Genomic DNA, 25,201 nt, shown 5'->3' with positions numbered 1-25,201 from the left:
CTTGTGGAGGGGCAGGGTGCTCAGGCATAGTGATCTTCTTACCTTGCTGCTTGCCCAGCATTACGGCAACACACCAGTGCCGAAAAGCAGAGCAAAAGGTTGCAGCTAATGGTTGCAGTACCCATGCACCGCTTTCTCTAGCTACCTATTCCTTAGCAGCGTTTGGATCCCCTGGGCTCTCTCTGTTCCCTCCCACTTTGTGTTTCCTCCCCCCCTCAGGGACCTGGGATACAGCAGCCCTCTGTTTGTAGGCTGGGCCTGGCTTCGGCAGGTGTTTGTTAATGTCTTGGAAGTGCTCAGAACTGAAACTGAGTGCTCCTTTCCCAGTGGCCAAAGATGCTGCCTCCCCCACCCCAGGGGAGTGAGGGACGGACTTCTGCATAACAGCATATTGCCTTGCTGCTGTGTTCTTAGCTCAGACTCAAACTGACTTGAGTGCTGATGTCAGTGACTTGGAACAGAAAGCAATAGTGACAGACCGAGCCCAGCTACTGTTAAAGGCACTGAATGCAGTGTAAAGAAGAGGGGGGATGTACAAAAAGCGCTAAATGTAAGAGAGGGATGAAGGGGAGAGCAAGGAGACTTTTTCAGCAGGCAAAAAGAGAGAGGCTAAATCATGATCTGCTTTGAGAAGTACAGCAGTGTCCAGCAGAGCACATGGCCCCTGCTATGGTTGCCTAAGCCAGCTGTCCAGAGCCAGCCCCTGCACCCTCTGCCATGGCTGTTTTTCATTGTTTCTTCTCTTACCCTTTAGAAAAAATTGTGTGAATGTCCTGATCACGACGACACAGCTGGTGCCAGCTCTTGCCAAAGTTCTCTTGTACGGCTTGGGAGAAGTGTTCCCCATTGAAAATATTTATAGTGCTACAAAAATAGGTATGGTTATTGCTCCAAATAGCTCTTTGTTGTTGCCAGGGGTGCCTGTTTGAGAGTGCTGGCTGGGACCTCTAGAGGAAGAGCCAGGGCTCAACTATGTCAGGGATTTTAGCACTGTTGCTACATGGCCAGTGTGGATGGACTGCACTAGCATAATGCAGGGCTTGTACCTTCACAGCTTATCCTGGGATAAACCCCATTTTACACTGGTGCAGAACGTCCATGCCAGTTTGGCACTCGGGTAGCTGCCCAGATGCAAAAAACCCTAATGTAGACAAGTCCCCAGTAACACAGCTGAGTTTGAACAGCACTGCCCAAGACTGCCAATTGAGGACTTCTGCCCTCATCCTTGTCATTGGGCACTCCACAGACAGCACAGAATATGGCTTCAGTACAGCTCCTGAAGTATTCAGATTGTTTTAACACATTCTTATCCGTAGATATTTGAGATTTAAGACTCTTCAGTAAAATCTCTTTAGGAAATAAAGAGTCTGCAGCCACCTGACATATAGTGCTGCAGCAGACAGAGAGCCATTGCTAAAGGGACTTAAAAGAGGCTTTGCTCAATTGGCAGAGTCTCACTGTCCCTCTCAATCTCCAGTTTTGGTCCAGCCCTGTGTTGGGATGTGCAGGAGAAGGGAGGGCCCTGGTGCTGCTGGCCAGAATCCCATGGAGAGCACAGGCCCTGCTGGCATGCCTCTGGGAGCTAGATTCCTGACAGAGTATGAGGGTAGGGCCATGACTTTACCCTCCTCAGCACCGGACAGTAGAGCCAGCTGGGTGGGGGAGTGTACTGCACCCTCTCAGGAATGGCATAGCTGCTGTGTGATGTCTGAACTGGCTAGCAGTCCTGTTGGGGAACCCCTTGGCTTGCATCCCTCAAATGGCCTGGATATGGCAGATGGGCCCATCTAGTCACTGGAACTAGATCTATAGTTGCTCGGTGTTTTCAGACAATCCTTGGGGAGGGAGTGGCAGGCACAGACAAATCTCTCCCTGGTGCCCAACTCCTCTAGTCTGCAGTGGCTGTGAGCTCATCCTTCTAGACAGCCCAGTACTGGATTTGAAAAAGACATGGACTGGGGCTCCCCCATCAGAGAAGGAGCTAGCATTTGTATTGTGTGCTTTGAAAATGACCATCTCTCTATCCTGCAATAGGAAATCAGAGCACTGTGCAAATGAGAAATCCCTGATGCCCTGGCTCTCTCCAGCTGCTCGTGTGAATAGGAACAGCTTGTACCAGTAGAGTCCAAAGCAGGTGTTCTGTCCTTGCCGAGGAGATGGTAGCCTTGTGAAAGGAACCAAACGAGAGTCTGTCCTTGGCCAGGCAGGGTGGGCCTGTGCTGGGGTGGATAGTGCTGCTCCCACGAGCATTCACCATTGGGGTGTGTTTTGGCAGGTAAAGAGAGCTGTTTTGAGAGGATTGTGTCACGATTTGGAAAGAAAGTAACATACGTGGTGATCGGAGATGGGCGCGATGAAGAGATAGCAGCTAAACAGGTGAGTGTCTGGGATTGCAGCCCAGGTTGTGGGGCTGATGCGAACTGGGAGGCTGGGCTGCCACTGCTCTTCTTTTCCACAGACTCTGCTTCTGGGGCTTGGCTCTTCTTCCCTGGCTGCTCCCCAGTGGTGTGGAGCTCCTCCCCGATCCTCCTGTGACGTGCACTCCATCCCTGCTCTTCCCCTCTTGCCTCTATGTAGCTGTGATCCCTTGGCCTCTTCACCTTTTGGTGCCGTTACCAGCATTGACTCTGTCACATTGCACTCCTGTAGTGTTCACCATTGTGTACGTCGGTGAGGATCCACTGTAGGTGTGCATGCATCTCACATACATGAGATTGGATTCTTTTGAATTGCAATACCTGGCAGGGACAAGCATGTGCCCTGTGTCTCTTTGTGCTTCCCTGCCAGGTCAGAAAGGACAGGCAGTCGCAACCCTCCCTCAATTCCCTCTTACCACCCATGGCTGCGAGACAGCCTAGATGGTGTCCGACCCACTAGTCTTTCACTCCAGCTAAACTTATCAAAAAACTCCTTCAGATCTTCTGAAATTCTTCAGAACCACCTTCATTCTTTATTTTTATTGGCCTACTCTGTTCTTAGCGCTTGTCAAACTAACAGTTGCTTGCAGATCCCCTGTACAACCTGCCCATAGAGACAGCCCCCCTGTACAGGAACTTCGAATGGCGGACTCAAAACATGCTGCCTTCTAGCCCCACTCCTCCTGCGATGGGCTGATTCCTCTGAACGACAGGCACAGCAGGTACCTGTTCTGCTGGGGAGAGCCTCGCATCCCAAGCAAGGACTCGGTTTGCCTATCCTCCCCTGCAGGAACCCACAAGTCAAGGGATATGAGGCTGAATTTCTGTCTTCTGGAGCAAGCTATGAGAGTGGCATTGGATGCAGAAGAGCCAAGCTCAGACCCCTTTAGTGATCAAGCCTGCATCTTCCAGCACAACAGGCAGGCCATGCCAAAGACCTGTGCAAACAAAACAGCACCAAAGCCAGAGCCAGCACTGGCAGCAGTGTGGACATTAGTGCCAAGCCATCAGTAGCCCAGACATGGAAATAGGGTTTCAAGAGAGGTCTCCCTAGCCATCAGGGCAGGAGCTCGGTGTCCTCCCATAATAAGGATCACAGGAAGACATTGGGAGACAAGCCGACCAAGTCACATGTGGCGACGAAGATGAGTGGAGAGGAGCACACTGTGCTGCAGCAGACTCCACTGGTACAGGTACCAGAAGTACCTCCATTGATGTCGATTCTGGTACTGGCAGTACAGACTGGGAGTGCACCAGAGCCGCACTAGGCACAGACATACGCACTAGCACCCACACACTCCTTGATACCAGTGCCACCTTTTCTATCAATGCTGCCTATGGAAGAGATGTTGTCCTCTTCACAATCCCCAGGACATACCTCTCTATTGGAGTCTAGCAGAGACCCGTCACCACTGAGGTCTGTGAGCAGTGCCACCAATAAACCAGAGGGTCTCTACAGACTTAACCTCCAGCACACTTGCATTGGCACTGGTCTGGCCAGCAACCTACCAGAACTTGCCCTTCGAGGCTTCAGAGCAGTTCAGTGAATGGACTGAGAGCACCCTATATTCACTGATTCCAATGCGACCTATGCTTTCTGGGAAACTACACTGCCCACCCTCTAGAAATGCATACTGCTCTCAATCATTGCACCAACAGAGACCGCATATCCCGTTTTACCACAGACATTCAGAGTACCAGGCCAGCAAAGGTACAACAAGGCATGTCAACAACCCTCCTGCTCCTCAGCCCCGTGATGACCCATCAGCACATTTGATTGGACAGTCAAGAACTGCATAACCAGTCCACTGAGCACGACCTTTGGAAGCCACCTCACCCCATTCCACTGGGCATGGTCTGTGCTAACAACAGACAGATGGGGCTGGAGATCATCGCCCAGAGCTACTCTGTCCAGTTCCATTCCCTACCTCCTACCCACCCACCCCCACCCCATCCCTCCTCAGGCACCCTTTTAACAAGAGCCTATAACGAACAGAAGTGGCCCCCGTTGCTTTGCCTAGGAGCCATAGAAGAGGTACCTCAGGAGTGCAGGGGAAGAGGCTTCTAAACCTGATATTTCCCTGTCCCAAAGAAGAAAGGGGGTCTTCACCTATCCTAGACCTGAAGAGACTCAGCAAATACATATGCCATCTCAGGTTCAGGATGGTAATATTTGCCTCCATTGGCTCCAAGCTCCACTGGTTTGTGGCTCTTGATTTTCAGGATACATACTTCCACATTGCCATCCACTCAGCCCACAGGAAGTATCGAGCATCGCAGTGGGGCCCGACCATCATCAGTTCAGGGTTCTGCTCTCTTGACACTCTACGGAGCGAAGAATGTTCACCAAGTGTCTGTCTGTGGTGGCCAAGCATCTAAGGAAACGAGGAATCTGTCTCCCCTTATTTAGACAATTGGCTGGTCAGAGGCAGATCCTGAGGGGAGACCAAAGCAGCTTATATCCTCGCTCCATTCTCCCACTTGGGACTCCTGGTGAACCACGAGATGTTGTCTCTTGTACCGGCACAGACGTTAAGAGTTCAAAGGAACTCTGCTCAACTCCTTTGAGGAAAGCTTTTGCCAAACTGAGGACAAGTTCTGGTCCCTGCAGTTGTAGTGTGTGACCCGCAGACAAGGCCAACAACCACATTGTGTACATGTCTGAGACCCTTGGCCTTATGTCCGTGTGCACATATGTGGCTCTACTTGCCAGACTTCACCTCAGCCTCCTGCAACACTGGCTGAGGACAGTCTATTCCCCATCTCGGCACCTTATGACCAAACAAGTCTCGGACCTACCCCATGTCCTGCAGTACCTCAAATGGTGGCTAGACCCACTGTACGTAAGAAAAGGGGTACCTTTCTTAGTCCCCTCCCTGATGATGGTGCTGGTCACAGGCTGGAGTGTCCACCTGAACCACCTGCAGATGCAAGCTTTCTGGCTTCAGGATGATCTAAAACTCCATGTGAATGTCTTGTAACTAAGAGCCATCAGGCTGGCTTGCATAGCATTCTTACCTGCCCTCTGGAATGCCACAGTGCAGATCCTTATGGACGATACTCTGGTGATGCTCTACATCAGGGGTAGGCAACCTATGGCACGCGTGCCGAAGGCGGCACACGAGCTGATTTTCAGTGGCACTCACACTGCCCGGGTCCTGGCCATCGATCCGGGGGGCTCTGCATTTTAATTTAATTTTAAATGAAGCTTCTTAAACATTTAAAAAACTTTATTTACTTTACATACAACAGTAGTTTAGTTATATATTATAGACTTATAGAAAGAGACCTTCTAAAAACGTTAAAATGTATGACTGGCACGCGAAACCTTACATTAGAGTGACTAAATGAAGACTTGGCACCCCACTTCTGAAAGGTTGCCGACCCCTGCTCTACATAAACAAGCAGGGAGGTACTCAATCATCTCCTTCCTGCCTGGAGGTGATCGTGTTCTGGAAATGGTGCCACTGACACTCAGTGATTCCAGTAGCTCTGCACTGAACAGGGGTCAGCAACAATCTGGCACCTTCCTGAGCAGGAACGCGGAAATCCATCCCTAGACCCAGTGTTTTGCTGGTGGGCTATTCCCATCATAGGCCTATTTGCATGGTGAACAATGCCACATGCAAGGACTTCTGCTCCATGGGAGGTTTTAGTCCTGCTCCCTTACAGACACCTTTCTACTTCAGTGGTCTCAATATCCAAGATCAGATGGGACCAAGCTATGATCATAATGATAACCTCTTACTGGCTGAGGCAAGTTTGGCTGTCAGGTCTCCTGTAGACATTCCCACTAATACACTTTTCCACCTACCTGGATGTGCAATTGCAGAACCAGGGGCTGGAATTGCACCTGGACCTGTGGTTGCTGCATCTGATGGCCTGGATGTTGGAAGGTTCAACAGGACTGATGGAGACTGCTCCCTGCAGGTCCAGGAGATCCTTCTACAGAGTCAGAAACCCTCCTGTGGGAAGACTTGCTCCTCAAAGTGGAAAAGATTTTCCATGTAGACAACTCAAAATGATGTAAACCCAGCTAAGGCCCTGATACCAAAGATTCTGGACTACATACTGGTCCTTGAAGCAGGCAGGACTAGGCCTTAGCTCTCTTAAAGGCCATCTGGCAGTAGTATCAGTGTGCCACACTCCAATGCAGTCACACTCAGGTTTTTCACACCATATAGTGTCAAGATTTCTCAAGGGCCTTCTCCAGACCTGCCTTCAGTAAGAGACCCTACTCCCACATGGAAGATTCATGTGGTTCTCCTATAGTTCATGGAGTCCCCCTGAGAATAATTAGCGGAATGCTTATTGTGCCGTCTCACCATCAAGACTGCCTTTCTCATAGCCTTCACGTCAGCACAGAGTCAGTGAAGCACAAGCTCTCATGGCTGGACTGCCATGTACACCCTTCCACAGGGACACAGTGGTGATGAAACCACCCTAAGTTCAGAATTCCACCTGAACCAGTTTCTATCATTACCAGTCCTCTTCCCAAAGCTGTACTCATTGCTAGGAGAAAAGAAACTTAATACTGTGAATGTTCCAAGAGCCCTGCTTTGTTACATCAACAAGGCCAAGCCTTTCAGACCTACTCTCTGCCTCTTCGTGGTCATATGTGATGTGTTGAAAGGCCAAGCCATCTCATCCCAGCAAATCTCGAAGGAGATCACACAATGCATTTCCACTTGCTATCAGATGGCTGCTGAGCCTGCCCCTCCAAACATCAAGGCACGCTCCAGCAGGAACAGGCAACATCTCTGGCCTGCTGCAGAACTATACTGATCTCTGTAGGGCAGCCATGTGGAGCAACCCACTGACCTTTGTAAAACATTCCACAGGTTCGGGACAGCAGTGCTTCAGTTCAATCCCTGTTTGACTGATACAGCCAAGACGACTCATCCCGCTATCCAGGGAGAATTACGAGGGAACTGAAGGAGGGTCATGGCTGTCCTTCCCTTTATGCCCTCGTATGGGGGCATGGGACACATGCACAGCCTCGATGGATGCTGCTCAAAAGACCCCAGTCTCACACCAGAGGTGCATGCGAACCTACAGTGGGATCCACACTGACCACATCATCTCAAAGAACCATAGTTGCTGAGAGGACAATAACCCTACTTTCCCTTCCCCCAAGCTATGCTGTTTAACAGTGGGTATACGTATAGTAGAGTTAACGTGGTGGGAGATCCTTTAATTTGGAGAATTACCTGACTCTTGAGGGCTTGATTTCTCAGCCTTAATGTCTCCCTTGGGTGCTTCCTTTTTTGGTTGCATTTAACTTGCATTCATAGACTGTTAGTACAATATCATCCTCATAAAATAATCTCAGAGAATGTTACTATATTACATTGATTGGTGAGGTGCAAGGTCTCTGAAATGAATGAGGACTCCGTTCCTAACAGTTGTTAGATCACTAGATTGCTCCTGGTTAACCCCTCTCAGTTTTATAAATTAGACTAACAGTGGGTATTGACAGTTTGGTTAAGCAAGCTGTTCAGGCTTGTTCAATCCAATCCTGCTAACTATGTGATCTGAGACACTCTCATGTGCACTAAGTCACTGTCTGGACAGTCATTATGCAGACGTGACTTGCATGCATGCTGTGAGCTTTGTGTGCCATGCAGCTGCTTTCTCATCTAAGCATGTAAACGATGCAGCAAACTGTCCTCTGAGAGCAGCAGCAGCTTGCCCAAAGCCTGAGGTCAGCACCTTCTGTAACCCAGCTGACTGCAGCCTTGTTCATCCTGAACACAGAGGTGTGGGTAGCACAGGCGGGAACAGGCCAGCGGAATCCTGGTGGCCCACTGTATGCTAGGGCCTGTCAGCTTTGGGACTGCATTGTCAAACTCGACCTGTGCACTTTGATGTGACTATGTGGAGATGGATAGCTGTTCTGTAACAGTGGTTTTGTAACTGTCTGTTGCAGCACAACATGCCCTTCTGGAGGATCACGAACCATGCAGACCTTGTGTCCCTTCACCAGGCCCTCGAGCTAGACTTCCTCTAAGAAGCTGAGAAGACAAATGTAGCTCCTTTCAAGCCCCTCTCCAGGAGGGGCAGAAATCTTGTCTATCTGGGAGCTTTCGTTTCACCTTGATGAAGAAATGTAGCTTATGCAAACTCTACAGTAGGAGGTGACACCCAGTCACTTCCTCAGGAGCACGGGTACTGCCAGGTACAAAGGGGTTTACCCAAAGCAGCAGACACAGTATAGCTACAGTCTTTAATTGTTCTCTGTTTTCTAAAGAAGGGAATGGCTGAGGTTAAGGAGCTCTAGTTGGTAATCTCCAGAGATTCACTGTGCATATCCTTGTGGTAATATAATAGCAGCAGACTTTTGTAAGATCCCTCTCCCATTCTAACCAACTTAGTTATAGACCCCACAGTGAATGTATAGACATTATTTTTATAGAAAAGAGTCTAGCATCTGGGGCAGGGTTGAACTTTCCCCATCTTGCAAGGCCAAAAAGTCTGTTAATTTTTCATGGGAAATATTAATGAAAATGACAAATATACCTCTGTCACTGTGCAAATGAGCCCCTCCCCCGCCCCGTCTGTTCAGAAGAGTTAATTTAGTGCCATTTCTTTAGATTGTTTTGTTCCAAGGCAGCTTCACTGAATAGTAACAAGGGAGAAGGGCATGTATCCAGGACTTGTAGTTCCCCGTATAGGAAAAGATCGGCTTTCCTAGTGAACCCTTGGGTCTCTATTCAGTCACCACAGACCCCTTCCCCTGGGCCCTGTCTCCCAGCTAAGAATTACCAATTTCTAGCCTCGCCAATGGCCAGTGATCTGGACTACAAAGTGATGGGCACTATAGGAACATGTGCTGTATTTCATTCAGCGCTGCTGATGTGGTGGGAGGTTCTTCACTTGGCCACCAGTGATTTAAGGCACAATTATTCTTTCAAATTATATTAGGAAAAGAAATGTCAATGGGCTTTCTGGGCTGTTTCTTCCAGTTCCATCCGTGTCCATTAAGTTCCTGTTGGCAGAATCAGGTTCAGTTGCTTGGATTTCTCTTTCCACTAAACTACAGCCCCAGTTACACCCAGCAAAAATCCATTTGTCAGTGGAATTCTGTTTTCTAGGACAACTGAGACCGAGAGCCACTAGCAATGAGTGGAGACACTCACCCACCCACCCCCACTGCACCCAGACACGGATTGTAGCTACATTGACCTTTCTGCTAGGGCGTTAGTGACATCAACTCCCAGTGAGAAGACCTGTATCTTAGCACCACCCTGCTCAGTACCAGCCATGTGTTAGACCTTGGAGATTGTCACCTCCAAGTCAGGGGCTTCATGTCAGAGGCCAGTTCCAGTGTTAGCTGCAGGGCTTTGTTCTGCATAGCTCTCCCCATCCCATGTGAAATTCTTCTGACTCTTTCCTAAGCATGTGCCATGGCAGCACCTGAACATGTAGCTACTCGGAGGTTCCTGTGTACAATGTAGGAGCCTCTCATGCCCAGCAGCAACGCATCCTCTCTGCTGTTCGTGCTCAGCTGGGATACGAAAGGTTTAAGGTATCGAGAGGATCCCATCTTTAGACATCCTGAGCTCCCTAGACAGCCCTTGATCCCTGATCTGGAACCTGTAGAGGGGATGGTCTGGGAAGCTCAGCACTTCACTCCAAAGAGCTACGCACTGAGAGGGACACTGAGCAGCTGCATGTTTTGGCCATAGCTACCAAAGTGTCTGTCCTACTCCCCCATGCCATCAAGCTCGTGCATTTCTAAGGAAATCCACTGGCAGCAAGCCCTGTCTGTGCCAGAGACACTTTCTGAGAATTCGGCATTATGGCTAGCACCAGCTCAGCTGCACGGGTGTTGGCAGTGCCGGAGCCTCCTGTGGAGAGCCCGCTGGCTGCTGCCACTGTTCTAAGCACTGTCAGCTCTGAACAGGGTCAGGAGAAACAATGACTGAAAAACTGGTGGCAAGCAGGTGGCCCCTCTAGACTAGGGCTCCCAACCCTGCTAACCCTGGGACAGCTGGATGGGTTTGCTAATCTAGGCAGAGCCAAAGTGGTGAGAACTGGGAAAGCATGGGGGTCTCTGGATTTCAGGTATATTTAGATCTTTGACCTCCTTGATAAAACAACAAATAAGCAATGTCATCTCCCAACTGCCAAAGGGAGCTCTGGGACTAGGAGCCTGCCTTTCTTGTAATATCCACTCACTAGGTACTAGCTTTGCACTCTGACCTTAAGCTGATATACTCCAGAGCTGGGTGCATTTGTAGCTGGCTCCCCAGGAGACTTCTTCCATGTGTTTAGTGCCGTGTACATAGAAACCATTCAGTCTGGGAAGCATCTTCCCTGGTAGAGAATCTGTGACGCCAGTTTCAACAGTGAGTAGTTACTTTATGGCTCATTATATGGGAATTGTCCTAATGTTTGGAAATACGTCTGTATTTGTAACTACTGCTCTGTTCCCTGCATTGGCGGCCTGAGGGAAGCTGCCTGGTCATGTAGTGTTCAGATACACTAGCGTCTCTTGCTCGTGTTGCTGCCATTACCCCAGTGAGGTTTACACACTGACATTGGGAGGAGACCCCATTGTCCCTGCTCTTCCTAACATGTGTGCTGGGGGAGAAGGACTCGGGGCAGGGAAGGCATGCACTGTATATGGTGGTGCCCCTGTGTTTGGGGAGGCTAGAGGAGTGTGGCGAGGGGTGTCCTATGTGTGACAGGAGGTCCTGGAGTTGCCCTGTTCTCAGCTCCTTAAAGCACCTGTTTGTAAAATAAAGCCCATAGAAGGGTTAGCTACTACATTAACCACCGAGAATGGAGAGGAGCCAGCAGGAAATTAGCCACATGAAAATGCATAGTTTCCAAAGACACAGATGCTGTGTGCGTCTGAAGATGAGAAGTCTACTTTGGATGATCAAAGGAGAATCCGTTCTGGTTTCCATAAGCATCTCTCACTGGTGAGGGTCACTAGCTGACCAGAAGCTCTCTTGTAAACATGCTTGAGGCACTTTGTCCTGTGAAACTGAGCCTGTTTGGAACATGTGTCATACTTCAGTGAGCTTAACTTGGGATTTGAAACCTGTGCCTTAACCTCGGGAAACTCCCCCTTCACTTCAGTCATTGTACAAAGTAGAACTGCAGGGGAGCCCTGCCTTGGGGGGGATCCCCCGGTGCTCGTAGTGAGCGTAGAAGCCAAGGTACTGAGCAGTCAGATAGCTGGCAGGCTTTGCTTTGTGTTTGTTTACTTCCGATTATTTTAAGGAACCTTTAAGACCTCAGCAAAACTTAGGCTGAGTGTGAAACTATTGCAGCCAGTGATATTTCTTAGCGATATTTATACGATGTCTCCTCGAATGTATGTAAAATACTTTTCTACCAGGAGGTTGATGGTACATTTCTGTGTTACATTAATAAAGGTTAATCTGGCTGTTTTATTCTTTCCACGGCTGACTGCATTTGTGAGACTTGTCCCTTCTCTAGGGAGCTGGCAGGCGTGGGATTCTCTTCAGAAGAGGATTGTTTGAAAATGCCTGCTGTTTTGTTGCTTTTTGATTATTTTCAATTTGATTGTAATTTAACCAGCACTGTGTCAAATTCTAAAGCTGGAAAAGCGGCACAGCCCCCTAAGATGCTCCCTCTGAGTATTCCTCTGCCCTCCAGGCTGAGTCGGTAAAGTCTGTGTCCTCAGCTTTGCTATAGCCCTGTTACTTTAAAAACCAGCCTGTTGATGCTTGCTGGTTCCCAGTGCCCTGGCAGGGCTGCATTACCCCTTTGTACTCGAGTATATTAGCAAACAGGTGGTTCCATCTGGACCTGCCAGATGCCTTACACAGAACCAGGTGTTGGTTGCAGTGTATGTATGTGACTGAGGGCATTAATGGCTGTGGATTCCGTGACCAGTCATGTTCTGTGAGATGGGAACTGTCCTATAAAAATAAAGTCTATTTTCTGTAATAATTGCTATGGTCTATTCTCTGAAAACCTGACTGTCACATCCCAGCCCAGCAGGAATTGTGCCCTGGCAGGGATGGTGTCCCTAGCCTCTGTTTGCCAGAAGCTGGGAATGGGCGACAGGGGATGGATCACTTGATGATTACCTGTTCTGTTCATTCCCTCTGGGGCACCTGGCATTGGCCACTGTCGGTAGACAGGATACTGGGCTAGATGGACCTTTGGTCTGACCCGGTACGGCCGGTCTTATGTTCAGTGTAAATGGCACTAAAGCCACCCAGCTGGCTTTAAAATCCAATATGACAGCCCTGGAGCTGATTATAGGCCGGGGAGAATTCTGAACCCTGCCCTGGAGGGGCCATCTCTCAGGGCAAATGAGCGTGCTGTTCATGGTTCATGCAAGACTTTTGCCTCTGTGCTGTGGCTGCCAACATGGGGTAGTTCATGCTTGCTGCGTGGGCTGGACAGAGAACCACAATTGCTCATGCCGCAACATTGATGAGTTCTGTGACTTACATGGAATTTTTTTGATGTTTAAATTATGTTTTTATTTTTAAAAATAAACCTGTTTAAAATGAAATCTAAATTTAATACAAAATCTGTTACAGCCAAAACTTCTTATTTCTTAAACATTTAAATAAAAAATAACTATGCTGAATCCATGAGCCTCTAGCAAAACCTTTAGGTTAAAGGCTGTTTTTCTGTAGAAAGAAAGATGTTTTCCCCCGATTCTAACTTCTGAGGTCAAGCTTTATAAATATGGCACAATAGGTCTGGAGCTGCGTTAATGGCTTGATCCTGTGGGGGACCTGGGGATGTGCTACTGGGTGCAAAAGACCCAGTCTCTGACTCTAGGATATGCCATCATGTATCTCGTCAGGATCATCCATTGAGCCTTCCTGGGGGTGGGGATCTCATACTCCTTTTTTATAGCTTGTCCCTACCTGAGCCCTTATGGCCTCAGTTCTCAAATTATGAATATTTATGACTCCATCCGCTATGGACACTTATTCTCCAGATCAGCTAGTAACTCCCAGCCCTTGCTTCTGGATGGGGCTGGGCACTTCCAGTAAATGGCCTTGCGTGTGTGCACAGACATCCACTAACTTCTGAACTGCCTCCCTCTGTCTCTAAACAAGTGCAATACTGCAGTGCAACAGGCATGTGGGTTACACAAGCAGAAGTCTTGGATTGCTGTTAGTTCTTGGGGGGAGGGGGGGGCTAAAGGTAGAAGGGGGGGGCAGGGAAGTTATGTAACAGGGGAGAAGGAGCAGATTGTGCAACCAGAAAGGAGCAACACCAGTGTCAAAACTGCACTGGGAAGAAGGGACAACATTCTTGTGTGCAGCCTTAGTTCTGATTTCAACACCTGGAAACTGGGGGGGGAAATAGCTACCATGGCTGCAGGTTGTAAAAAAGACCCTATTAGAATATTGTTGAGAGATTCCCGTACCTCGGGGTAAAAAAAAGAACAAGTGCTGAATGTAAACAATGCACCGAAAAGATGCAAGGCACACCAATTTTGGTATATTAACTTCTGGCTCCATCATCTGTTTTTAACAAACATAATTTCAACAGTCTTTGGATTATATCAGAATGGCCTTTTTGGTTTACTTGGTCTGGTTCTCTTGCACCTGTTTATAACATGCTTTCTTTATTGAAAATAACTTGACCTGCTTTCCATGTAAATTCCAAAGAAGGCAAAAGTTTTAGACCAATTATCACAACATCTGAAATAATCAGTTTAATTCACTGACCAGTTAATCCCTCTCTTTGATTAAATCATTGTTATAAATGTGAAACATGTTTTGATAAGACATTTAAGTAAAACAACTTTTAAGGTAGTTTTGTTTAATACAAATAAATGTTATATTGTTTTGTTTGTTTAAATTCCAGTTACCATCCTAACACAGCTTGACACAAATGAGCAAAAAGTTATCTAGTAAATCACCATTTTCTAACATACTAAAAATGTACAGTTAAGAATCTGAAAATATTAAGCTGTATAATTGCTTACATAAATGTATCTCGTTGTAGTGTACTCTCTGAGGTAGCAAAAAGATGTTCCAAATCTAGTGTCAAGCCTCTATGGGGTTGTAAATCAACATGTTTATTTCACTTCCTTTAGAAAATGACTGAAGCACAAATGGAGAAGTTGATTTAAATAATTGATTTTAATCAATCCACCCTGCTTTGCACAGGCCGGCTGGGAGCAGTACTTGTCCCAGTCCAGTCTAGTGTGCAGTTACCCACCTCCCCACCTGGGTGGGCCCAGCTCAGTGCTGCCAGTTCATGACGTTTTCCCAGGCATGTGCTTTGGGCTGCAGCTACCCAGCAGTGACACAAGACGCTCCAGGCCTCTAGCAAATTTGAGTCCTGCCTGGGGGAAAAACCCCTTCTGAGTGTCTGCCTGACTCATTTGCCCACCTTCTGGGGCTCTAGCAACCCACAGTCATTCTCACAGGAGGTATGGAAAGAGGAGGAAACAAATTACTCCACAGCCAAAGGCAGCACCCCTCTCACCTGTGAATAATGGGGACAGCGCCTCCACTCCTCCCCCACCCATGGGCCTGAAGGACGGTGTGGAAATACCATGGGGCCATGCAGGGTGGGAGGGGAAAGCCCCCCCAGGTGCAGGGGATGTTTCACCAGTATGGGCCATGTGGGGAAAAGGGTTTCCCTCCCTTGCCCCACAAGGCACATCTCATGTGTAGACCCACAGCTCCCTGCCCTGCCCTTTGGGGTGGTGTGAGATTGCTGGGGGCGGGGATAGGGCTGAGGCTGTTGGGGAAGCTTTTGATCTGGATTTCCAACCCTCCTGCACAACACCAGATGGGTGGCTACTAGGGGTGGGTGCTCAGGGTCATCCTGTACTGCTGGGGCAGGTGGCACCAACAAGTCGTCCATCCTGGCCTCCAGCTCCCTCCCACCACACTGTTTCAGCTGGTGCTGACCTTTTGCAGCTGGCTGGAAAACCCTCCAGCAGTGCCATGGGTTACCCACTACTACAGGGAAGCTTTGAAATCAGCAACAAAACACAAGTGCCGGGAAATCCCAGACAAATGGAAAATCTGGCAGGTCCTGCCAAGAACAGCACACAGTTTCCCATTGAACTCTGCTGAAACAAAGCAGGGGAGAGCCTGGCAGGGAAATGGGGATGGGGCTAAACAGGGCAGTGTGCAGAGCAGAAGTGGGGAGGCCACAGAAACCAGCAGGAAGAAGTGAGGAGTTTGCTGTAGTGGAGCAGATCCCGGGGCAGGGGCCTAACAATAAAGGGTTAACATGGTGCTGAGCCCACTCAGCAGCCAGCCCTCTTATAGCGGGGTTCTCCCATAACGCTGCATTGCCTTTCCCACTGGAAAAGCGCCAGCCCAGAACAGGGGTCACAGCTACTAAGTGCCAGTGCTCTCAGCCCGCCCAGCTCTCTCCAATCTCCTCTCCCTGCCACAGCTGCCCTCTCCGTAGGTGTGGTGCTCGGTCCCTGGGAACGCTGGAGCCAGGTCTGGAATGGGATCCCCCAGCACAGATCCCTGAGGTGTAAATCCGCTGCCTGGAGCAGGGACAGCTGCGCTCAGAGAGACATGTCATCCAGGACACCATTCCCCCAGTTTTGCCCGGCCTGCAAAGAGACCAAGAAGTGGTTCTGGGACAGCTGGTACATTCGTCTGTTCACAGGGGCCGGCGCTGGGCCAGCTCGGGAATCGGCTAGTCCTTCTGCAGTGTCTACTTCATCATAGCTGGCCTGGCGCCGGGTCTGCAGCGTGGGGTGGAGCCACTTGTAGTAGGTGATTCTCAGCAGCAGCCCGAGCACAGAGCAGACCAGGGCAGCGAGAAGCACAGGGAGCAGATAGGAGTGCTCATGCAGAGGGGCACTGTACCAGAGCCAGGAGCCAGCGAGGAGCACGCTGTCCACCAGGATGAAGCCATGATAGATTGCGCTGCGCTGCCGCGTCTGCCCCTTGGCCACATTGAACCAGCAGAAATATAGAATCACGGCCACCGTTGCCCTGTAGAGCCATTCCCGCCTGGGGCACTCCATGAAGGCAGTGTCCTGCAGCCAGACCCAGAGGAGCATGGCAGCCCAGATGCCCAGGAAGTGCAGGCCGATGTAGCACGGGAAGAGTGTGGCGAAGAGTGCGACTGCCAGGACGCGGGGGCAGAGGAGGAGGAAATTCCACAGAAAGTAGATGGTGGAGGAGAGCGGGCCCAGCTCATGCTTGTCCAACAGGAAGCAGCGGAGGGACTGGTGATAATCCAGTAGTGACCATGCCACGCATAGGGAGGCAGTGCAAATTCCGAGCCCTATGACAACAGCGGGAGAAAAGGTCACCGGGGAACACAGGCAGTGGGGGCAGCTGCATGGGGCATCAGGCAGTGGCTCAGGCCCTGGGCAACAGTGACCAGCATGGAGAGGTGCTGGCTTCACCCCAACGAGGCATCACTGCAACCAGGCCCTGGATCAACGAACAAAGCCCACTGCTCTCAAGGGCCCCCCCCCAGCCAGCCCAGCTGGAGGGCTGTGTGTCACAGCTGCTCTCAGGTCCCTTGCACACCTCGCTCACCCGCCCCACAGGCCTGTGCTGAAACATGCCACTTCCTGTTTCATAGACTCATAGGTCAGAAGGGACCAATATGATCATCTAGTCTGACCTCCCGCATGATGCAGGCCACAAAAGCTGACGCAGGCCACAAAAGCTGACCCACCCACTCCTGGAATAATTCTCTCCCTTGACTCAGCTGTTGAAGTCCCCAAATCATGATTTGAAGACTTCAAGTCGCAGAGAATCCTCCAGCCAGCGACCCCTGCCCCATGCTGCGGAGGAAGGCGAAAAACCTCCAGGGCCTTTGCCAATCTACCCTGGAGGAAAATTCCTTCCCGACCCCAAATATGGCGATCAGCAGAACCCCGAGCATGCGGGCAAGAATCTCCAGCCAGACCCGCATCGACCATTGATATTAATTACCTGCGATGGTACGTTATAGACCTATTGACTAAAATCACGTTATCCCATCAAACCATCCCCTCCATAAACTTATCAAGCTTAATCTTAAAGCCAGAGAGATCTTTCGCCCCCACCATTTCCCTCAGAAGGCTGTTCCAGAACTTCACCCCTCTGACAGTTAGAAACCGTTGTCTAATTTCAAGCCTAAACTTCCCGACGGCCAGTTTATATCCATTCGTTCTCGTGTCCACATTAGTACTGAGCTGAAATAATTCCTCTCCCTCCCTGGTATTTATCCCTCTGATATATTTAAAGAGAGCAATCATATCCCCTCTCAGCCTTCTTTTGGTTAGGGTAAACAAACCAAGCTCCTCGAGTCTCCTTTCATACAACAGGTTTTCCATTCCTCGGATCATCCTAGTGGCCCTTCTCTGCACCCGTTCCAATTTGAGTTCATCCTTTTTAAACATGGGAGACCAGAACTGCACACAGTACTCCAAATGAGGTCTCACCAGCGCCTTGTATAACGGAAGCAGCACCTCCTTATCCCTACTAGAAATACCTCGCCTAATGCATCCCAAGACCGCATTAGCTTTTTTCACGGCCACGTCACACTGCCGACTCATAGTCATCCTGCGATCAACCAGGACTCCGAGGTCCTTCTCCTCCTCCGTTACTGCTAACCGATGCGTCCCCAGCTTATAACTAAAATTCTTGTTAGTCATCCCTAAATGCATCACCTTACACTTTTCACTATTAAATTTCATCCTATTACTATTACTCCAGTTTACAAGGTCATCCAAGTCTCCCTGCAGGATATCCCGATCCTTCTCCGAATTGGCAATACCTCCCAACTTTGTGTCATCCGCAAACTTTATCAGCCCACTTCTACATTTGGTTCCAAGGTCAGTAATAAATAGATTAAATAAAATCGGACCCAAAACCGAACCTTGAGGAACTCCACTGGTCACCTCCCTCCAACCTGACAGTTCACCTTTCAGTACAACCCGCTGCAGTCTCCCCTTTAACTAGTTCTTTATCCACCTCTGGATTTTCATATCGATCCCCATCTTTTCCAATTTAACCAATAATTCCTCATGAGGTACCGTATCAAACGCTTTACTGAAATCGAGGTATATTAGATCCACCGCATTTCCTTTATCTAAAAAATCTGTCACTTTCTCAAACCCCTGCCTCTTTCTAAACCTGCAGAGCCCAGAGCCCTCCCCATGGCTGGAGCTAGTCCCAAGGAGAGAGGTGAACAGGGATTGTGTGTGCAGCCGAGAGACACCACAGACAGGGCAATGCTAGATTTATGCCTCTTTGAAAGCAGGAGGGGTGGGGATGGTTTAACTCAGGTCTGCAAAACTCGTAAAGCAGCGAGGGCCATATTACTCCAAATAAAACAGCTGAGGGCCAAAACCCACCAGGTGGGCCCGGAAACAGCTCCCCATCGCCACCCAGCCCCGCCCCTCCCAGTCCCGCAGAAACAACCCCCCCAGCACTGCCCACCCCATGGAAACAAACCCTCCTTCCCCAGCGCCGTCCCATCGAAACAGCGGTATTGAACCATGGTAATAAGTTATAGCGGGCCCCTAAGGTAGTATAATTAAGGTAAATGAAAAATGTCTTTTTGCTAGAGGTAGAATAAGATCTTCCCCCTCACTTTGTAATCAATTGCCCTGTTGAATGAATGAGCTGTGAATGAGGAAGGCGTGGAAGGCAGCACCTCCAGACAGCTGCAACCTTTGGAGAGGGGCTGGGAGCCAGACCAAGGACAATTAAACTTGTCAAGTGGGCAGACTAGAGAAGAGCAGACATACTGACGGCCTCGGGGGTTAGAAGCAAGCACCTTCCATTGGGAACACCCTCTTTGCAGCATTGGGACAACCCCCAGCCCAGAGAAAAGCAGCAAAAAGGACCAATTTTTATGAGAGACAAGATCAGTAGAACAGGTCAGCCACCAACTCACCGCTCGCCTCCTCACCCCGCCCAAGTATGAAGCCCCCCCACCACTGCCCGCCTGGCTCCTCATCCCCCCCCACCCTCCCAGCTCGCCTACTCACCCCCTGCCACCCACTCGCTTCCTCAGCCCCCCACCACTACCCGCCTGCTCACTTCCTCAACCCCCCTCCCCCACCCCTACCCGCCGCTGCCCGTCCGCTCACCTCCTCAGCCCCCTACTGCCCCCCATCTCGCCTCCTCACCACCCGCTCGCATCCTTAGCCTCCCTCCCCCGTTGCCGGTAAACCTGCCCCCGCCTCCTCAGCCCCCCTCCCCCGCCGCCAGCTCACCTGCCCCCCCCCAGCCACTGCCCGCCCGCCTCCTCAGCCCCCCACCTCCCCCGGCTCGCCTACTCACTTCCCCCGCTGCCGCCGCCAGCTCACCTGCCTGTCCGCTACTGGCTTGCCTGCTCCCCCTGCCACCAGCTCACCTGTCTGCCCGCCACTCGCCTCTTACCTTCTGCTGCTGCCCCCACCCCCCAGTGCTGGCTCACCCTCACTCCCCAGCCTGCCACTGGCCTCTTCACCACCCCGCCCACCTGCCAGCCAGCCAGCCGTTGGCTGGCCCCACCCTGCTGCTTGCCTACTCACCCCCTGTGGGCCACACAGTGAGCCCACGCAGGCCGTATGTTGTGCAGGCCGGGTTTAGCTTGTCCATTAGGTTTTGATACCCATGTCCCACTGGAGAGGGCACAAAGATGCAAGTCTCTCTCACATGGCAGATGTGCATTATGGAACCACTCACCTCTGATCTAACTGACCAGGGAAGAACCTGACCAGATTCAGATAAGCAGACCCCACGGTTTCTAAAAACTGAGGGGACGGGAATCCCTTACCCAGAGAGATCACCATCTCGTAGTTCTCCTGCATGACGTCCCTATAGAGGGCTCTCTGAGCGGGGTCCAGGAGAGCCCCCTGCCCCTGGGTGAAATACACAGCCACCTCTTCGAAGGTCACCAGCATCTTGTGCTGAAACATGCCACTTCCTGTTTCAGGGAGCCCCAGAAATGCTTAGGAAGTACCCAGCCACAGGCCAGCCCTTATTCCACGCCCTGCGAGATGCCTGGAATGGGAGTTCCCCACCCCCATGGGGCAGCACCAGAAGAGAAGTGCAGGGCTTCGGGGAAGCCCTCCTTGGCCCGGATGCCAACAGCCGGGGGGGGGAGGGGCACGGGGGGCACCATGGGGCTGGGAGGATGACTCAGCCATCTCCATTTAGGACCGAGTGAGGTATAGCCACAGGACCTGGGCCACAGTGACAAGCCTCTGAGGCCAAGGCCAGAGGCACCCTGCTACTTCCTGACTAAGGGAGCCCAGCCTGGAGGGAGGGATTGAACCAAGCCTGATTTGTGCCGCCCCCTGCAGCCAAGCACTAAACACTCGGGGGAAATCCTGACCCGCTGGAGTCAATGGAATAGCATCTGGCCCTCAACTGAGCTGGGGGCTCAGGGTTGGCCCAGTTTTGTGTCCCACTGGGAAGCTCTGAGAGCCAATCAATCTCCGAGGGCACTGCCCAGCCCACATGTGCCCAGACGCAGGGAGATGCCACGCCTGTACCTGGCTAGGCACACGGCTCCATGGGCCCAACACACCCCTTTCCCGGCTGAAGCAAGGTCTCGGCTCAATGCAGGGCCCTGCTTTGGCCCCTCTTGTTCAGAGTGTTCTGCCTACCACCTCCCAGAGAGGATCCCTCCCCATGGGCACCAAAATCCCAACCCCTCCCCTCTTCTCAGAAGGCTGCTTTGCAGCATCTGAGATGGGCACATTAGCATGAAATGGAAACACCTGCGACTAGGTAACAGTCCAGTCTCCCAGCAGCCAGAACCCCCTTCCTTGCAGCACAGCACATCCCAACCTCCCTCCTAACGCTGCAGGGTCTGGCCAGAGGGCGTCCCAGGTGCAGAGCCTCTAGGGATTCACCGCCCTGCTACACTGGGCAGCTCTCTAACTGGAGCCCGGCCCTGCACGACGCTCAACCCCAGCTCTGAGCTAATGCGGTGCCTAGCGAGAAATCCCCTAGGGCTGGGACCACAAGACACTGTGGGCAGGAGGGGTCAAGCTACATTCCCAGGGAGAATCAGCACCTCCCCAGTCTGACCGATGGGCTCCAGAACGAGGCCCAGCTCTCGTATCCTTTAGAAGCCAGAGCTGAAGAAGCTCAAGGGATCGTTCCCTTATCCCACTCACCCACTCCTCACCAGGTGGCTCTGTGATAAGGAATCCCCAGTGCCCTGCCCCCACCATGCCCAGGAGCTGTGCCACTCACCCTGGAAAAGCTCCACCTTGTTTGTATGCAGAACAATGGAGAGAGCAAGCGTGAGCTGAGGGGTGCTCTCCAGGAAGGTCTCAAAGAGGCGCAGCATGCTGATGTCGTGGGACAGGAAGACAGCGTAGCCTCGCTCCTGCTGTGGTGCAGTCTCTGCCCTGCATACTCGCCAGCCCACTCTCAGCATACGGAGACACCTGTGCAGACATCACAGCCCTGCCATGAGAGGCTGCTCTACACCAGGGCAGCACCTCAATGCCACAAACACAGCTCTGCCTGTCCGTCACTAGGGCGTGGGATTCCAGAGCCAGCCTGCCCTCAAGACAGCTCTAAATCTGTGCTGGACAAAGTGAATGGGACACTCATTCATGCCCTTCACGTCAAGGGAGATCTCATTTTAATCCCCAGTACCTGCCTTTCCCTGACTTCTATTATGGACAACTATCTACGTCGCCAGTCAGCATTCATGATATGGATGCTACAGAGCATATGCTAACGCCAGGGTCCCACAGCAGGTTACGTTTCCTGCATGAATAACTTCAGAGTGTCACTCATTTGGGGGGCTTTGGGCTGCGTTTGACAGGCTGAGATCTCACACTCACTTGTCAAGTCACTTTAGGTCCAAAGTTTCGGCTGTATTAATAATCCACCATCAGAAGAAAGAAATCCAGGGGCGTCATTTTCTCCCCAGTTCCAATGAAAACAACTTTTGGTTTGGGTTTAACATTCCCCTGAAGTATTTGCAACCCAAACACTGCAGCGAGGAGCACTGCACAGAGTGACCTGAAATCCACTAGAACCGGACCAGAACCAAAAGAGAAAGTGACTTGTCTACTTTCCTTGTCCCAGCTGAACAAAGCACAACCCCCAGCAATCAGCTCAAGTGGTGAACAGCAAACAGTCCGCCCAGTTTTAACAACCATAGGTTCAAATGCAGGAAATGACATTGCTTTTTACACACAGGATACTGAACCTGCCAGTGGCGGCCTGAAACACAGCCCCAATGTGCAGAGAACCCTGGGAACTTCAGCAGTTTGTTTCTGTGCCCTGGGCAGAGAATGAATGAAACACTCCACCAAGAGAAGAACATGGGGTACTGCCAGAGGCGGTGCTGGAGAGGGACAGGCCCAGCGCAGCATTGAGGCTGTCTGCATCAGCCTTTTCTTAGTTACTAGCTCTGCAGCACCCCCTGTGACCGCAACAACTAGCGTATGTGGGCTGCCAGCAGAATACCCAAGCAGGTCTAGGAAATGGGATGGTGGCCTCTGAGTACTGTCTACACTAGCATTCCTGGTGCTACTACTCCCAGAAGAGCAAAACCAGCTAGCAAAGGTGGGACATTTTAGGGGAAATGGCTGGAACTGACAAGGCAGCTGCAGTAGCTTAGGTCTCCTCTGCACCAGAAAACAGCACAGCTTCAACAACCAGGTTAGCTGAACCACTGCTCTCTGCACTTGCCACTGGACTGTACCGGTGCAGCCAACCCCAGACCTGAGGTCGTGCAGGCGAGGCCTGAGGGAGCTGAGTGTGTTTCACACTTAGGCCTAGTTCAAGCAGAAAAGGTTTGCTGGTATAACTCTGCCAGTGTAGCTATACGAGCAAACCCTCCTCCTGGAGGTATAACTTCTGCTTATACCAGTTCCACAAGCAAAGTCACCTATACTGGCTAACGCACTTTTATGTATACAGCCACGTCTATACTAGGTGATCTGCCAGAATAGCAGTGCTGCAAACAAATCCACCTCTGACTGACATTGCTACACTGCAGAAGTGTAAGGGCCTGCCTACACCTAAACGCTGCAACGGCACAGGGTGCAGCTATGGCACTGTGGCACTTAGTGAAGACACCAAGGGAGAGCTTCCCCCACTGGCATAGGAACACCACCTGTCCGAGAGGCGGTGACTATGGCAACAGAAGAGGCCCTTCCATCGACAGCACTATCTAGACTGGGGACTAGGTCGCTCTCAGGCGTGGGAGATCCACACCCCTGAGGGACGTTGCTATACCGATATAAGTTGGTAGTGTAGACCAAGCCTTACTGTAGACCTGGCCTCCTTGTGCATGCTGGGAATAAAGACAAAAACATGCACTGTTTTGTATGTGTTAGCACCAGGGAGTCACACAGTTCTGACGTTTCCTCATGTTGTCACCTATTGCAGCTGCCCCTCCGCAACGAAGCCCTGCCACCTACCGAACGAGTCCCTGAGCAGCACGTTCCTGTTTGTATAATGGAGGAGCACCAAGGAGGGAAAAGGAACAAAATTACGTTCTTTCAGAATCAGCTTCATCTGGGCCCACAACCCTACAGAGCACTAGGAATTGCTGAGGGGAATACAGGTGCCTTGACTGTGCACTTCCCCACCCTCGCTCTTTGGATTTCAGTTGAACCTTAACCCTGAGTTTGTAACAGCTGGTATGGGGATAATTACAGCCCCATTGTGATATTTTAACCCTTTGGTTACTGACATGTACTCAGCCTCAACTCCAGTGTAGTGTAGTTTTTATTTGTAAATTATAGTGGGAAATTCAAATCTAGCCTATCTGGAGCAGGCTACCTACCCCTGGAAGTGACAGCAGCTGTGATGATGAAGGGCAAGGCAAGGCGAAATGTGTGTTCACCGCACTGGGGAGAAGGCTGCAAATGCAGAGCCCCAGTGGCACAGGGAAGGTGCTGTTGGGATGTGCAGATCAGTCCAGCACCTGCCACCAGGCTAGTGTTGCAGTTCTGAGCCGGGGAACAGGTAGGGGTATTCCCACCCACTTGTGCCTAAGGAAATCACCATTCACTCTGGCACCGTTAGTTTCCTCCCTCCAGGATCTGTGTGTGCCCAGCAGCAGGGCCTGCAGGAACCTTCTGGACCCCTCTCCAGCTGAGGTCAGGGTGAAGGACAGGTGGCCTTGGGCTGCAAGATCTCAGCAGAGGGTGAGTTACTGGGCAGGGGGCACTTAACCTGCATTCACCCTCCGCAGTGCCCTTACCTGTAGAGATAGCCCAACTGGAGGAGGTGCACCACAGCCAGGCAGCAGCCACTGGGAAGGTCCTGCTCGATGTCGTCCGTCTGGTACCAGGCCCAGCTGAAGAACTGCATGGCCAGGGAGGAGAGGCCCAGCAGTGCCAGCACCAGCCCCCCCCAGAGACAGTGCCCAGCCTGCATGTAGCTGGAGGCCACCCACAGATCAGCGACCAGGTCTGCCAAGAAAGCAGCAGCGCCCAGGAGGGCAAAGAGCAGGTCCAGGTACCGGTAACGAGGGGATGAGGGTTGGGGGCCACCAGAGCCATGGCCTGACCCTGCCATGGCACAAAGGGGCCACAGATGGCACCGCCCCACTCTCCCTGCACAGCCCTGCTCTCTGCCTGCTGTGCCCAGTGCCGGAGGGGCCGGCTCCTACCAACCCCCCCCCCCCCCGGAACCCTGCTGCCCTGGGGAACCCCCCTGACTCCCCTCCTGCCCCTTGAACCCTTCCCCCTCCTGCCCCGGCTCCCTCCGCTCCGGGCTCACCCCGATCGCTCCCCGGCCCCACAGCGCCGCACTAGAGAAGTTCCCGGGCCGCAGGCGGCAGCGGCTTGTCCGGGGGCGGAGACAGGGAGGGCGCGGCCGAGCGGCCACGGGGCAGGACTTAGGCCGCCGCGCAGCCCAGGCCCGACC

At 51.4% G+C, this 25,201-nt stretch overlaps 2 protein-coding genes across 3 annotated transcripts in view; one reads left to right on the top strand and one right to left on the bottom strand.

The window, feature by feature from the left end:
• Positions 1-9,561, top strand: part of EYA3 (EYA transcriptional coactivator and phosphatase 3) — a 146,684-nt gene extending 137,123 nt beyond the window's left edge. For both annotated transcript variants that reach the window (XM_065421595.1, XM_065421596.1), the window contains 3 exons: positions 755-876; positions 2,276-2,376; positions 8,347-9,561. In XM_065421595.1, coding sequence (XP_065277667.1) covers positions 755-876; positions 2,276-2,376; positions 8,347-8,427 — 304 coding nt within the window. In that variant the 3' untranslated portion in view covers positions 8,428-9,561. The remainder of the gene's footprint in view (positions 1-754; positions 877-2,275; positions 2,377-8,346) is intronic.
• A 6,351-nt stretch (positions 9,562-15,912) lies between these two features.
• XKR8 (XK related 8) lies at positions 15,913-24,850 on the bottom strand. The gene is made up of 3 exons (XM_065421833.1): positions 24,534-24,850; positions 21,554-21,750; positions 15,913-16,643 (listed from the first exon to the last, which is right to left on the bottom strand). The coding sequence occupies exons 1-3, from the start codon at positions 24,848-24,850 to the stop codon at positions 15,913-15,915; spliced, it is 1,245 nt and encodes a 414-aa protein (XP_065277905.1).
• Positions 24,851-25,201: the final 351 nt, after the last annotated feature.

This window comes from Emys orbicularis, chromosome 23 (genome assembly GCF_028017835.1).
Source record: "Emys orbicularis isolate rEmyOrb1 chromosome 23, rEmyOrb1.hap1, whole genome shotgun sequence".
Lineage (NCBI taxonomy): Eukaryota > Metazoa > Chordata > Testudines > Emydidae > Emys > Emys orbicularis.
The sequence above is the reverse complement of the archived record's forward strand: the minus strand, read 5'-3'. Positions and strand labels throughout refer to the sequence as shown.

What these genes read in the sequence shown, in the direction of transcription:
- XKR8 (XM_065421833.1), bottom strand. Translation starts at nt 24,850, where the DNA reads ATGGCAGGGTCAGGCCATGGCTCTGGTGGCCCCCAACCCTCATCCCCT. An exon ending in CAGTTGGGCTATCTCTACAG is followed by an intron (nt 21,751 to 24,533) that starts GTAAGGGCACTG and finishes ATGTCTGCACAG; the next exon opens with GTGTCTCCGTATGCTGAGAG. An exon ending in CAAGGTGGAGCTTTTCCAGG is followed by an intron (nt 16,644 to 21,553) that starts GTGAGTGGCACA and finishes CTGTTGTCATAG; the next exon opens with GGCTCGGAATTTGCACTGCC.